Here is a 13,337-nt window from a genome sequence, read left to right on the forward strand (position 1 = left end):
TATTTAATATTTAAACTATTAATAAATCAAAATAGTTGAAGAATTTATTTTGTTAAAGCAATAAAGAAATGTTTAATACTTATTTCAAGTAATAAAAAATATTTACTTTAACGTATTAAATTTTTCATACATAATCAGATTCTTTAAAATATTCACTATCAATAACTTCAAATAACCATAATATTTAAAAAAAATATTTATGACTATAAAAAATATTAAATATTCTGTAATATTTAAGACCTTCCTTAATAAAGTCTTTCACTTTTATTTAAGAACAAAAGTAAATATAAATAAAGTGTTATTAATGAGTACTTTAAAAATATGAATCAAGTACGTCATCATAATTTAGAATTATCGAGTTTGAGTAATGAGTATGTAACTGTATTAAATATTTGAAAATAGAACTTTATCGTTTATAATAATTTTATCTTGCTCAAATAAAATTATCTCTAATGTATGATACATGTGGTCTAGAAAAATAAACAATAATTATTTAATTGATTCTATTCAATAATTACATTTAATACTCTCATTTAATAAAAAATAAACATTCATGAACAATTCATAAATTTTGCTATTAGATATATATATATATATATATATATATATATATATATTTCAAATAAAATTTTGTTTTTATTAACGACACCCATTACCATTATCCATAAATACTTTTGTCCATTTCTTTCTTTTTCTTTCATGAATTATGAAGGCTATTTAGTGGGAAGTAAACACACACATGCTGACATAGAGGGTCGCCATAAGTGAGACCCACACTAGTTGTGACCCAAAAGTTGCAAAAGCCAACAAAGGTAGTGTGGTCCACCCTTGTGCTATATATAACATATGAAACACACAACCTAAGATGAAATTGTCTTACAAAAGTGGCTCCTAGATCATTTTAGACTCAGAATGGTTTAGAGAGAAAGAAAGAAAAATTCTAGTGTGTGCAATTTCATTAGAGTCAGTCTAGAAAGAAAATGAGGAGAGTAGAGATAACGCATACTAGAGCTTGTTGACATCTCTTGAATCAGCTTGAAAACTATTTGGTAAGTTTGTTGTTTGACAAAAATAATATTTAGTTAATTGGTTCTAATTAATTTTGAATATATATATATATATATATATATATATATATATATATATATTCTTATTTTCTTGTTTAGGGTATGTTGTGTTTTTATTTTGCATGTCTGTGTGTCAAACAACATTGGATTTTAGAAATCTCCAAAATCTTTCAGATACATTGCAGTGACCCTACTTTTTCTCTCCTCTTTCTCTTCTACATTTGCACTTTTTTTGGGATTTTGTTCCTGTAATCTGTAGAGAAGAGGATTGCCTTGGAAAACCACTCCCCCATACTTGAGCAATTCGAGTGTTACATTTAGATAAATAGGGCCATAATGACACACTGACACCTTAACTGTTTTCTATTTTATTCTTATGTTGGTTTTATTTTATATGCCTTGGAATTACTTACAGATTTGTTGTAGTGTGTATGTGTGTTATATGGATGAAAGCAGCAATGAGTCAAGAACAAGAAGATGAGACCCCTAAATCTAACAGAATTGGCTGTGTTGGTGGTAGAAGAGGTGTTGGAAGACCTTGCAAAAAGCCAAAGCCAAAAAGGGTGCCACAGAGAGGACTTGGTGTGGCTCAACTTGAAAAAATAAGACTTGAAGAAGAACAAAAGGAGAAGGTAGTTCAAGCTGCGATTGCATCATCAACCAATCCCCTTTTAGATATGCATCATCAATTTTTAAACTGTCATCACTCCAATCAACCATCTTCTCCAAATTCATTGCCTTCAAGCACTGTTTCATTTGCAAACAGTTCTGGTGGATCTAATGCTGGCTTGCATGGTATTCCAGCTCTGGGGCATGTGAGTGGGCCTCAGTTGTGGGATCCCCATGATTTTGATTTTGGGAAGAATTTTGGCATGGATCCTGCAGGATTGGCTTTTACATCAAGTTTGGCATTTGACTCCAACCCCATTAGGCCACTTTCCAATTGGATGCAAACACAACATCATCATCCTTTTTCACCAATGGTAAGTTTTTTAAAGTTTGATCTCTCTCTCTTGAATTTTCATTATGGTTTGCATCTTTTAGATCATGCTCTTCCTTCGGAATAAGAATGGTTTGGTTTGGTTTGACTTTTGCAGGTGAGTGTCTCCTCAGGGACTTCATCAACAACTATGCCTCATTCCTCAGTAGAGCAACCTTCAAACCAAAACTATAGTGGAAGTTATGTTTCTAAGAGGCAGGAGGAGAAGGTATTTAAACATTCTACTCTTAAATGATTTATTTAACAAGATCAACCATTCAATGGTTTAAGGTAGTGTTTTCATGAAATTTGTTCATTCAATCGTTTATACATCCTCCGTTTTAATAGTTATATGGTAATTTTGATAAATCCAATATTTCTGATTAGATTTTTCCTGGGAAATTGTTATAACTGCAAGCTTAAATTTTTTGGAATAGATGTCATGTGATGTCATAATAGAATCATAATATTTTTTTATCTTAGTTTCAGATGATAGGTATTAAAAGACCAAACCCTTTCTCTTTGGCTACTTCTCCTGTGTCCTCTTCCAATTTTAAACCTCTCACTTTTGCTACTACTATGAAAGCAAGTGAAACAATTCCATGCGGGAGTGGAAGAGGATTCAACTTGGATTTTGGCAATTCAACTTTAAGGTTGGTTCAAATTTGATCTAGTGACTATTAATTGGTAATTGCTTACAAAATTTGCATGTTCTTCTGTAGGGAAATTCCTTCTCTTTCAGCATCCAACTCAAATATGAACTCAAAGAAAAATAAAAAAGGGAAGAAGAATATTGGTGGAGATTTTCTTAGACTTGCTCCTCCTACTCAATGCTCATGTTCCAAGTTAAAGTCTTCTTCAGCTTTCGTATCATCTAACCTTAAGGTATATCCTGATTTTGAATCTCTATTATGCACATTTAGAAAATCTCACATTAGCCAATATCCTCATTTTTCTAATTTCAATGTTTATTCTAAAGTTTTAATTTTTTCTTTGATCAAAGGGAAATATGAAAGATCAAGTCGCTCCCCCACCAGGGTTCAATCCAACTAATCAACAACGGCAATATCGGTACAATTCCATCCCTCCATCAACAAAGGTGACACAAATTGGACAACAATCAGATAGATTTCAGAACTGTAATGTGGTGGGAGAAAGTATTGATCTTGATCTCAATTTGAAGCTGTGAACATCTTCTGTCCATTTCTTGTGGAGTCAATTTCAGGCCAGTGAGACTTGTATGGTCATCTTTCATTTAATTTTAGTAGTAGGTAGGTACTGTCTCAAAGGGACTAGAAATCACTGGCCTATGAGAAGCTAGCTAGAGTGAGAAAAAAATTATATGCCCATTAATTTTCTTTGCTTAATGACTGTGTTTTTATGAGGCTTAATTTTGGTGGAATTGTTGCCTTTGGAGCTTTGGTTATTTTATGTTCTCTTGGTTTACATTTTCTATGGTTGATGCCAGATGGAATAACAATGAAAAACTATTAAGTGCTTAATAATGCACAAATAGAATGGAATGCAACAGAGTTTTGTTATCTCCTTGCTTTAACTTATGCTTATTAAACAAATATGTATATTTTTTTACATTATGCTAAGGTCTTTTCTAAACATAACATAAAATTTCATGTCTAGTTGTGTCATGTTATACATACTTCTGCAGAAATTGGGCTTTTTCTTGTCTTCGTTTACATGCGGTCACGTTGCAATATTTCTTGTATGCACGAGAGAGAAGAAATATAGAGAGTAATTTTATCAAGAAAAATGTTTATTAAGGGTTGTTTATGTACTCCTTTATCAGCCAAATAAGCAAAATCTCTAGACAAAAGTCTAAATGTTGAGAGGCATTCGATCCAAGAAATTGTCAACCATCTAGCATAAGTGTCTGTCATCAGTGGCATGCCCTTTTTGTACCGATTGTAGTTTTTCTATAAAAATTTTACATGTATAGGTACTGTCAAGTTAATACTATAGCATTTTATGCATATACTGGATGTGTGAATTTAATAAGCTTTCAGAAAAAAAATTAAAAAAAAAACTAATCTATAAAAATGCACCAATAGACTTAAAGATTAAATTGATAATGCACACATATCAAGTAATCTACATTCAAATACATATGTAGTATTGAGTTAAACCTAATGGTTCACTTTAATAAATTATTTGATAGTCAATTCCTTAAATCAATTCAAATTATACAGGAAATTTATTAGTTTTTCGGGAAATTGAAGATGGAAATGAGGAATTTTGAGTTCAAATGGTGATTTTGAAAAGTTGTATACAATTTCAATTGTATGCAAATGCAAAACATGGGAAATTGGGGTGATTTTTAAAACCCCAGTTTTTAACTTTATGCAAATACAATTTCTAATTATATCAGGAAAAATTTTAGTTTTTCATAAATTTGAAGTTAGATATGGTAGTTTCTTGTTTTGCACATGAATACAATTAAAAAAACAATTTAATAAATACATATTGTGAGTGCAACATATTATCAAATTTATTATATATATATATATATATATATATATATATATATATATATAAATGTGTGGTGGTTAGTGATTATATAACATTTTTAAAAAACTTTAAATTATCAATACTTTTTTTTGCTATTAGAAAACTATATTCTCAAAAAATATTGTTTCTATGAATAATTTTGTCTCAGGTTTCCAACAAAATTGTTCTTTAGAAAATGTGAAATCATATATAGGTTCTTGAGTTAGAAGAAAATTTTTAATGATGTTAAAAGGAAAAAAACTAAACCCATCAAATTAAGATTGGTTTGGCTTAGTTTGAGCTATGGAAATTTTTGAATTTATCTAAACTAAATCCATCCAATTAAGATCAAGTTGTTTGGTTTGTATGAATATTTTAACTCTATTTATTGTATATTAAGATCAAATATTCTTCATTTTTTTTAATGAGTACTTATTTATTTTATTTAATATTTAGTTTTTATGCATATATTACTTTACATATCTCATTAGTTTTATTTTTATTAAAATATAATATAAAAAATATTAAACATGACGACTAAATTAAGAATACATTTTTAGGGACTGGAGGAATGAGAAATTTTGAGTTTGACTAAGTCCTGAAGGTATGGGAATATCTTGGGGTTCCTCTCGAGAGCAAAATACCATAATAATAAAATTAATAGAACATTTCATTTAATAAAAATTTAGTTAAAATCTATTATTTATTAAGAAAAAGTCTTTAAATCACCTAAAAATTTACTTATAGGACTTAATAATGTAGTTTTAGGTCAGCAATCTAGAGGTCAACAATTTTTAATTAATGATAAACACCTTGAAACTAGCGATGAAACCAAAATCCTTAATTCTTTTTTAAAAGATTTGGGACCTAATATTTCTATTTTCTTTGGGGACCAAAGTTTCATATTGAATACAAAAGGGGAGCAAAAAAATATATTTTATCCTTGTTTTTTTAATTTATGTATCTTATTTTTGTATAGGAATTGGCCAATATAAAAAATAGATACTTACTTGACGTAGAAAGTTACTTTCTACATTAAAAATAGTGATAATCGATGTAAAAAATCATTACTTGATGGTCACAAGAAATGATAAAAGGTGATAGAACCTAATTCAAAAATATAACAACGAACAGATTTTTGTTATTCTACACATTTTAGACACATATAATCCAATGGTCTCATGCAAAGAATTGAAGCCACCCAACAAAATTGTTTTGAGAGATGCTACTCCCAATGGAAAAAAAGATTAAAATTACAAATGCAAAAAGCTCTAGAATTTAAATGCCTTAAAATAGAAAAAAAGTGTAGAAATAATCAATCCTCAATCAATCTCTCACTACTAGAAAATAGTCTTTTTACATCGGTTATTTTCACCTTTCTACATCGGTTATGATGCGTCATCATAGTCGGCGATGTTGAAAGTCATGCATCCTACAATGACGGTTACTTGACTGATGTAGAATACCTCACGTTCGAAGACGGGTGTCTTGTAAAACTTGTCGTAGAATAGTGTACATTCTACGTTGGTTATTAGCATCGAACCGTAGTAGAATGTTAATCTTTCTAAACCATTCTACATCGGTTGTGCATTTAACCGATGTAGAATGTCATACTTTCTACATCTCGTGTTGTCAAAACTGTAGTAGTATCCTAAACCATTCTACATTGGTTGTTCTAATAACCGATGTAGAATGACGTACTTTTTACATCGTTTGTGGTCATGACCATCGTAGAAGTCTATACCATTCTACATCGGTTGTGCTAATAAGCGATGTTGAATAACGTACTTTCTATATCGTTTGTGTCATCGACCGTCATAGAAGTTTGTACCTTCTACATCAGTTATCCTGATAACCGATGGGAAATTATTTTTTTTTTGTGCTTTTTGTTCAGTAATGGAAGTAACTATATGTGCAAATATAATTATACTTAATGTCTCGTATGAGACTTAATTCAGCAATGAAATTATACTACCCTGGTCAAAATTCAGCAATGAAATTAATATCATATACTATAAAAAATTATGCCATACAACTGAAATCATTATGCATAATTATATGCCAGCTTACACCTGCAAATTTTTTATTGAAATAAAATTATTATAGCTAGTGATATGTATAACACGAGTGTTTGGTTGCTCAAAATCTCATATCCTAATCCTAGAAAAGCATAATGAAGTTGGTAGACGCAAAAATTCTTGAGCATCATGTAAAGGGGTTGATAAGCAAATTCATGAACTCAGGGATTGATAACCTAATGGTCCTTGCTGGTCTTCCTGTCTCCTATGACTTATTCCATTATATCTTTTCCCTTGCCACAGTTTCACTACCTGCAATGTCCAAATAAAATGAAGATTTACATTTACAACCACATATCCATGGGTTTCTTCAACAACTTATATTCAGATGTTTGGTATTTTGTCAACATACCCTATACCTATTAAATAAAAACACTAGGAGAAACAACAAGGCTAATCAAATAAAAACTTTTTCTCCAACCAAATTTCAACTATATATTCTCTCCTAAAATCATTCATGGTCTCCACCTAATAGCTTAAGCTTTAAAGGGATAAATCTACTATTGAAATTAAAAGGAATAATTCTATTTTAAAGGGAACTTCAAGAGAAAAGTGCTAAGACCTCTTTATTTGGAGGAATATAACCATTGAGTTTTGCCACACTGAAAAAGTCTGGATGATTCACATCGATCTCTTAATTTCCGCACACAATGAATATATGTATAAAGCTCCATTTTAGAAAGTATAGATGAAAAAGTCTGCAGTTTTTCAGCTTCTCTGTGCGGAAAGGATACAAACGGACAGATAGGAAGTAAGAATAATGAAATATGACAAATGCAGGAATTAAAAACTTGTAAAACAGATACCAAGGGCACACCGGAATTCGGCTTACAAATCCCAGGTTTTCGAAAACAAAGAAACCGAAGCGGCGACAGAGCCGCACAGGATCGGTGAAGGGAGAAGGGAGATGTGAAAAATAGAACTTTGAATTTATTTCAATCGAAAGAAAAGCTTACAAAGAGTTTTTTCCTAGGCAGAGCTTCTCTCTCTAAAACCTGGTTATGAGACTATCTGAAAGGGTGCCTCACAAAGGGAACAAAGACTCTTTTAAATAGACCCACGATTTCACTGTATCTACAGTGTCGGTAATGTTTACCGAAACTGTTACAAATTACATTATTACCGGGTACCGAGTAATTAGTTACAATAATTCGTGATTACTACAACTAACTAATCATCGTCTAACGATATACCAAAACAGTCATCCTCATTCTGGTAGAATGGATCATCTTCTTGGTCATCATTATTTTCGGATGATTCAGCTTCCTTCTTGGGGGGTTCTTCTTTTTCTTCCTGTTGAAGCAGTTGGAGAACTTCCTTAAGATTTTGAGCAAGACTCTTTTTAGATTTTCAGCTTGCCAAGCATGCTACAAGTTGAGACTTCTGATTCAGAAACAAAGATGTCTCTGGATCAGCAGGTTTGAGAAACTCAGGGTTCCTCTGAAACCAGTTCTTGACTTTTTCTGGAGCAGCCTTTGAGGTATCAAATTGTGACCACCATTTTACAAAGGCATGTCTCTGTAATGGTGGATACTACTTGCTATTTTCAGTTTTCCCATATCTGTATTGCCATGAAAAAATCCATGACAAGGCAAAACTGGAAAAGTACTTTAAATCTGCAGGAATTCTTGATTCCTTGCTATTGAAGAGCTTGTTGAATTGTTGGAATCCCTGTTGGACTTCTTCCGGAAATATCTGTGGAATTGGTCCGAAGTAGTTCCACCATTGGAGGAACCAATTTGGAAAATTATACACGGTGTTATTTTTGAAGTAAATTAGCCATGAATGCTTGAATTTACTATTTTGATGCTAGAACACATTGGTCCAGGCGTCAATGTAGTCCCAATAATTATATCCTGCAGGGTCAAAAGGTGCAGAAATTTTTTTGGGTTGGTTTAAGTTTGAGCCGTAATGTCGTGGCTGCATTACTTTTAGGATCTGGATTGTGGAGTGGGTGTTTAGATTTGGATCTTTGGGGTCCTTGAAATGTTTAATAGATACGGAGTTTGTATCTATTAGAATGAATTCATAGAATTTTCTGGTTTTGTTTGTGGCTGTTGGCCTATAATGAAATCTCGGGGGGAATACTTTGGCGGTTGCCTTGAAAGGATTCTTGTCCCAGTATTCTGGCTCCATTTGTAAGACATTGAAGAATTTTTTTTTTTGAAATATAGCTGTTGCTAGGTTGTGGTGTTGATTCTTGTGGAGTCAATGGTTGGCTTGGTTTTTGGTTACAGATAGTTTTGGTCTGTTTGGCTTTTTGAATTTGTTTTTGCAGGTCTGTTTCAGAATCATCGTCTGATTCTGAGGCCATTTCTGCCCAGGTTTTTTTGGCCAATTTTGGTACTCTGGTGAGGCCTATGTCTTCTAAGGCCAGGAGAGTTTGTATTGACCAGGCATAGTCAGCCACGGTCTGTTTTGTTGTTGTTGGTTTTGGGGATTCCTGAGTTGATGACTCAGGTTTAATGGTAGTTATATGGGTCAATGACCCTTCAAGCTTTCCTTTCTGGGTTGATGACCCAGTCTGGGTAGGTGACCCAGAAGATGACGCAGTTGCCTTCTTGGTTATTGGCTCTGGTAGAGCCAATAGAACATCTTTTCCTTTAGTACTGGATCTTCCTCCTCTGCCGAAGGAGCTAGACACCTTAGGAGGCATCGGGAATTTTCTGTAAAAATTCACGGGTGAGGTAGTCAAGTAGAGAGTTTGAAGAGTGATCGAGGCCGTACCCGAATCAAATAAACATGAAAATGCAGTAACTAGGAAGTGATCCTATGTCGTTTCCCAACGAGCAGTGACACACCAATTGTTCATAATATACTTGCAGTAACAGTAATGATTGGGGGGGGGGGGGGTTTGTTTGTTTTGTGATTAAAAAGCAGAACAAGTAAACTGGAATACGAAACTACTAATATTAAAAACGGGTTGTTTCCTTTTATTCAGAAGCCATTCTCTTATCCTAGGTTATGGAGAATTCGTCCCTAACAGTCAACCACTTAATCCAACCTTATTTCAATTTACTAAGCGAAAATCAACTTAGGGTTGTCAATACGTGATTAGGCACCACATACACCAGTTAGCCCTTCGTCCATTAAGCATGAACGCAAGTTAGGCTCAGAGGCAATGAATCGAACACGAAGCGTGCACTGATTAATATTCACGAATTTGGGATAACTGGTGAAGGGAAAACTGCCAGGAAACCACATTACAAGCGAAACCTCAAAGAGAGTTGGGCTTCATCCTCAAAAGAAAACAACACCAGAAAATCTAGCCTTCCATGGATTCAAACAGAAAACGCAAATGAAACATGAAGCAGAAACGTAAATGAACAGAAACGTAAATGAGACAGAAACGTAATTGAAAGTAGAAGAAGAAGCAAGAATGAACTCGTAATTAGAAGCAGAAAACGGAAATTTGCATTAAGAACGAAAATCGTAACAAGGGAACAGAAAAACGTGAAAACCTAAAACCAAAGCTCTGAATAATGAAAATAGCCTAATAGAATGCCCTGCACGAATCCCAAGGCAGCTATTTAAAAAGAGTCACTCAAAGTCACTGGACCCTATTACAATACTCTGGCCCAAAACGAAATAAACACTGAACAACATAAAATAAATTTGCGAAATTTCCTAATTAGAAATTAACTAAGGTAAGCGCTGCTTTATTTGCCCTCTTCAAGTCCACAACCAAAATCCGGATTAAGCCCAATGTTTCATTAATTCCTGAAATTAGATTAAAAACATCAAATTAGCTAAATGAGCCCAAATAATAAAACTGCCTAATTAATTGACAATTAAGACCAATCAATAATTAAAATGGTGCAAAAAGGGTTTAGAAAATAGAAGAAAATGATGGCACATCAAAACCCCCCATACTTAGCCTTTTGCACTCCTGGGCAAAATGAAACAAAGAACAAAATCCAAGGATATCAAAGAGAGACAAACAAAAACATTCATATATTTCTAAATGAACATCAAGGAATGAAAGGAATGGGTAACATCTAACATAAGAAGATCCAAAAAGTCAAGACATTCATGAAAATCATCCAAGCAACCCAATCATGGAAAAATAGTTAATCAGCTCAAGAATGAAAAGTGATAAAGCCTCACAAGATATACACTCTATCTCTCAAGTGTCCAGGCTACTATTTACCCTCAAAGCACCCATGAAAGCAAACACCACATAAACTTGGCAAGATTCTAAAATTGACAATCAACCCACAAACACAAGCACATGAGGATCAAAAGGTCTTTTAAGGTTGTAATGGGGCCAAGGACAAGGTATGGAGAAATATGGAATAAGTGGCTAAATCCCAAAGGAGCAATGGGGAATAAGTGCATATTAAGAAAAAATAAGAAAATAAAAAGAAGTAAAGATAAAATTTAAACATGAAGAGTAGAACCAAGAGTTTCATCATTCTTGTGCCATTTAAGATCTTATTCACTCAACTTTATTGCTTTTCTTTTTCTTTTTTCGAATTTTTTTTTTGACTCTATAGCCTTTGAGAAACAACATTTCATTCAGCATGTCCAACATTTAACCAATATACAATGTACATCAAGTATGGCCCAAAATACATCATGAAGCATAGCCAACAAAACAAGTTGTCCAATGAAACAAAAACCCCCCACACTTATTCCCAAAACAATTCCAAAGCTCCAAAATTCCTTAAGGATATGGTGATATCATGGTTTTCACTTAAGGCTTGTAGTGAGCTTCAAAACAAGGAAAGGGAAACAAGGCTCAAAAGGGCTATCAAAGGAATTAATTCAAGGTAAGTCCATTTGGCTAGAAGCTTATAAGAACAAAATTGCCTCAATCATTTCCAAATATGCATGTGAATTAGGAAGCATCAACAAGAATCAAGCCAAGGCTATTGTGCAAGCAATCAATGGGGCAAAACACACCAAATGATTATGATGATGGATGGCTCAAATTCTCACAAAGGTAAATTCATCACTTTCAAATTGAGCTTTCAAAACTATCATGACATGTAGAGGAGAATCAAGGATTTCAAGTTACAAAATGTCAAGAACTTTTATTTTCAAAACAATTACCCATTTCTTGAACATATCCTATAATTCAAAGAAAAACATGCAAAGTCGTACATGCACACAAAATTGACCCAAAATATTAAACTAAAAATCCGACGAAACTAACAACATTAACAAATTAACACAACTAACAAATTAACAAAACCAACAAAACTAGCAAAACCAAAGAACACTCCCCCCCATACTTAAACAACACATTGTCCTCAATGTAGCACAATTAAAAGATTAAAAACAATTAAATCATCAAAGAGAATCGGACAAGTGTAATAAAAGCAAAGGAGATAGGAAAAGAAAAACTCCCTAAGTCATGGTGGAGGAAGAGTAGGGTGGAGTAAGGAAGTCTCTTCCACCACTACGTCCACTAAAAAAGGGTTCGTGAGGAATGGCTTAAGTCGATGTCCGTTGACCTTGAAGCTCTTGTTTGTGGAGTCGCTTTTGATCTCAACTGTACCATAAGGAAAAACATTAGTAACAACAAAAGGACCAATCCACTTAGACCTCAACTTACCACTCATGAGTCCAAGCCTAGAATTATACAATAACACTTTTTGCCCAACCATGAAGTCCTTTTTAACTATCATGCTATCATGAAACTTCTTGGTCTTTTCTTTGTAGAACTTGGCATTCTCGTAGGCTTCTAGGCGGATTTCATCTAACTCACTCAGTTGCAACTTTCTTTCCTCACCAGCTTGATCCATAGAGAAGTTGCAAGTCTTCACTGCCCAGTAAGCTTTGTGCTCAATTTCCACTGGAAGATGACATGCCTTTCCAAAGACAACCCGATAAGGAGATATTCCTATGGGTGCTTTGTAGGTAGTCCGATGTGCCCAGAGAGCATCATCAAGCCTGGTACTCCAATCTTTCCTTCTTGGCTGCACAATCTTCTCTAAAATTCGCTTGATTTCCCGGTTAGAAATTTCTGCCTGTCCATTGGTCTGGGGGTGGTATGGTGTGGATACCCTGTGTACCACCCCGTACTTTTTAAGCAGGGCATGCATTGTCTTGTTGCAAAAATGGGTTCCTTGATCACTAACAATTGCTTTAGGTACTCCAAACCTGCAAAACAGATTAGACCTGACAAAGTCTGCAACAACTTTAGCATCATTAGTTCTAGTGGGCTTGGCTTCCACCCATTTTGAAACATAGTCAACTGCAAGGAGAATGTAAACATAACCAAAAGAGACAGGAAAAGGGCCCATGAAATTTATACCCCAAACATCAAACACCTCACAGAATAGCATAGGTTGCTGAGGCATTTGTTGTCGCCATGTAAGTGTATTTCCTGCTCTCTGACACTGCTCACAAGTGCTGCAGATCTTCTACGCATCTTTAAAGATGGTGGGCCAATAAAAACCACAATCAAGCACTTTGCGAGCTATCCTTTGAACACCCAGATGACCTCCCGGTGCGGAAGAATGACAGAACTGCAAGACTGAGTCAGTCTCATGATCTGGAATGCATCGTCTAATTACCTGATCACTGCACAATTTCCACAAGTAGGGGTCATCCCAAATAAAATGCTTAGCATCACTTTTAATTTTATCTTTTTGGGCCTTGGATGCTAAGGGAGGAAAAACAGAGGCAACTAAATAATTGACAATGTTAGCAAACCAGGGAGTAGAAAGAGAGTCAGAAATACTATACAGTATATACAAATGA

At 33.8% G+C, this 13,337-nt stretch overlaps 1 protein-coding gene across 3 annotated transcripts; it reads left to right on the forward strand.

The window, feature by feature from the left end:
- Positions 1–885: 885 nt before the first annotated feature.
- LOC121174978 (uncharacterized) lies at positions 886–3,508 on the forward strand. 3 transcript variants are annotated; one of them, XM_041016086.1, is made up of 6 exons: positions 886–1,049; positions 1,494–2,050; positions 2,165–2,275; positions 2,530–2,699; positions 2,769–2,931; positions 3,050–3,508. In XM_041016086.1, exons 2-6 carry the CDS (start codon positions 1,499–1,501, stop codon positions 3,233–3,235), a joined length of 1,182 nt encoding a protein of 393 aa, XP_040872020.1. In that variant the 5' UTR covers positions 886–1,049; positions 1,494–1,498; the 3' UTR covers positions 3,236–3,508. The 3 variants fall into 3 exon arrangements, with proteins under 3 accessions (XP_040872020.1, XP_040872021.1, XP_040872022.1); XM_041016087.1 differs by having other exon boundaries at positions 2,536–2,699; XM_041016088.1 differs by having other exon boundaries at positions 1,524–2,050.
- The last annotated feature ends 9,829 nt before the right edge of the window (positions 3,509–13,337 follow it).

This window comes from Glycine max, chromosome 6, assembly GCF_000004515.6.
Source record: "Glycine max cultivar Williams 82 chromosome 6, Glycine_max_v4.0, whole genome shotgun sequence".
Classification (NCBI taxonomy): Eukaryota; Viridiplantae; Streptophyta; class Magnoliopsida; order Fabales; family Fabaceae; genus Glycine; species Glycine max.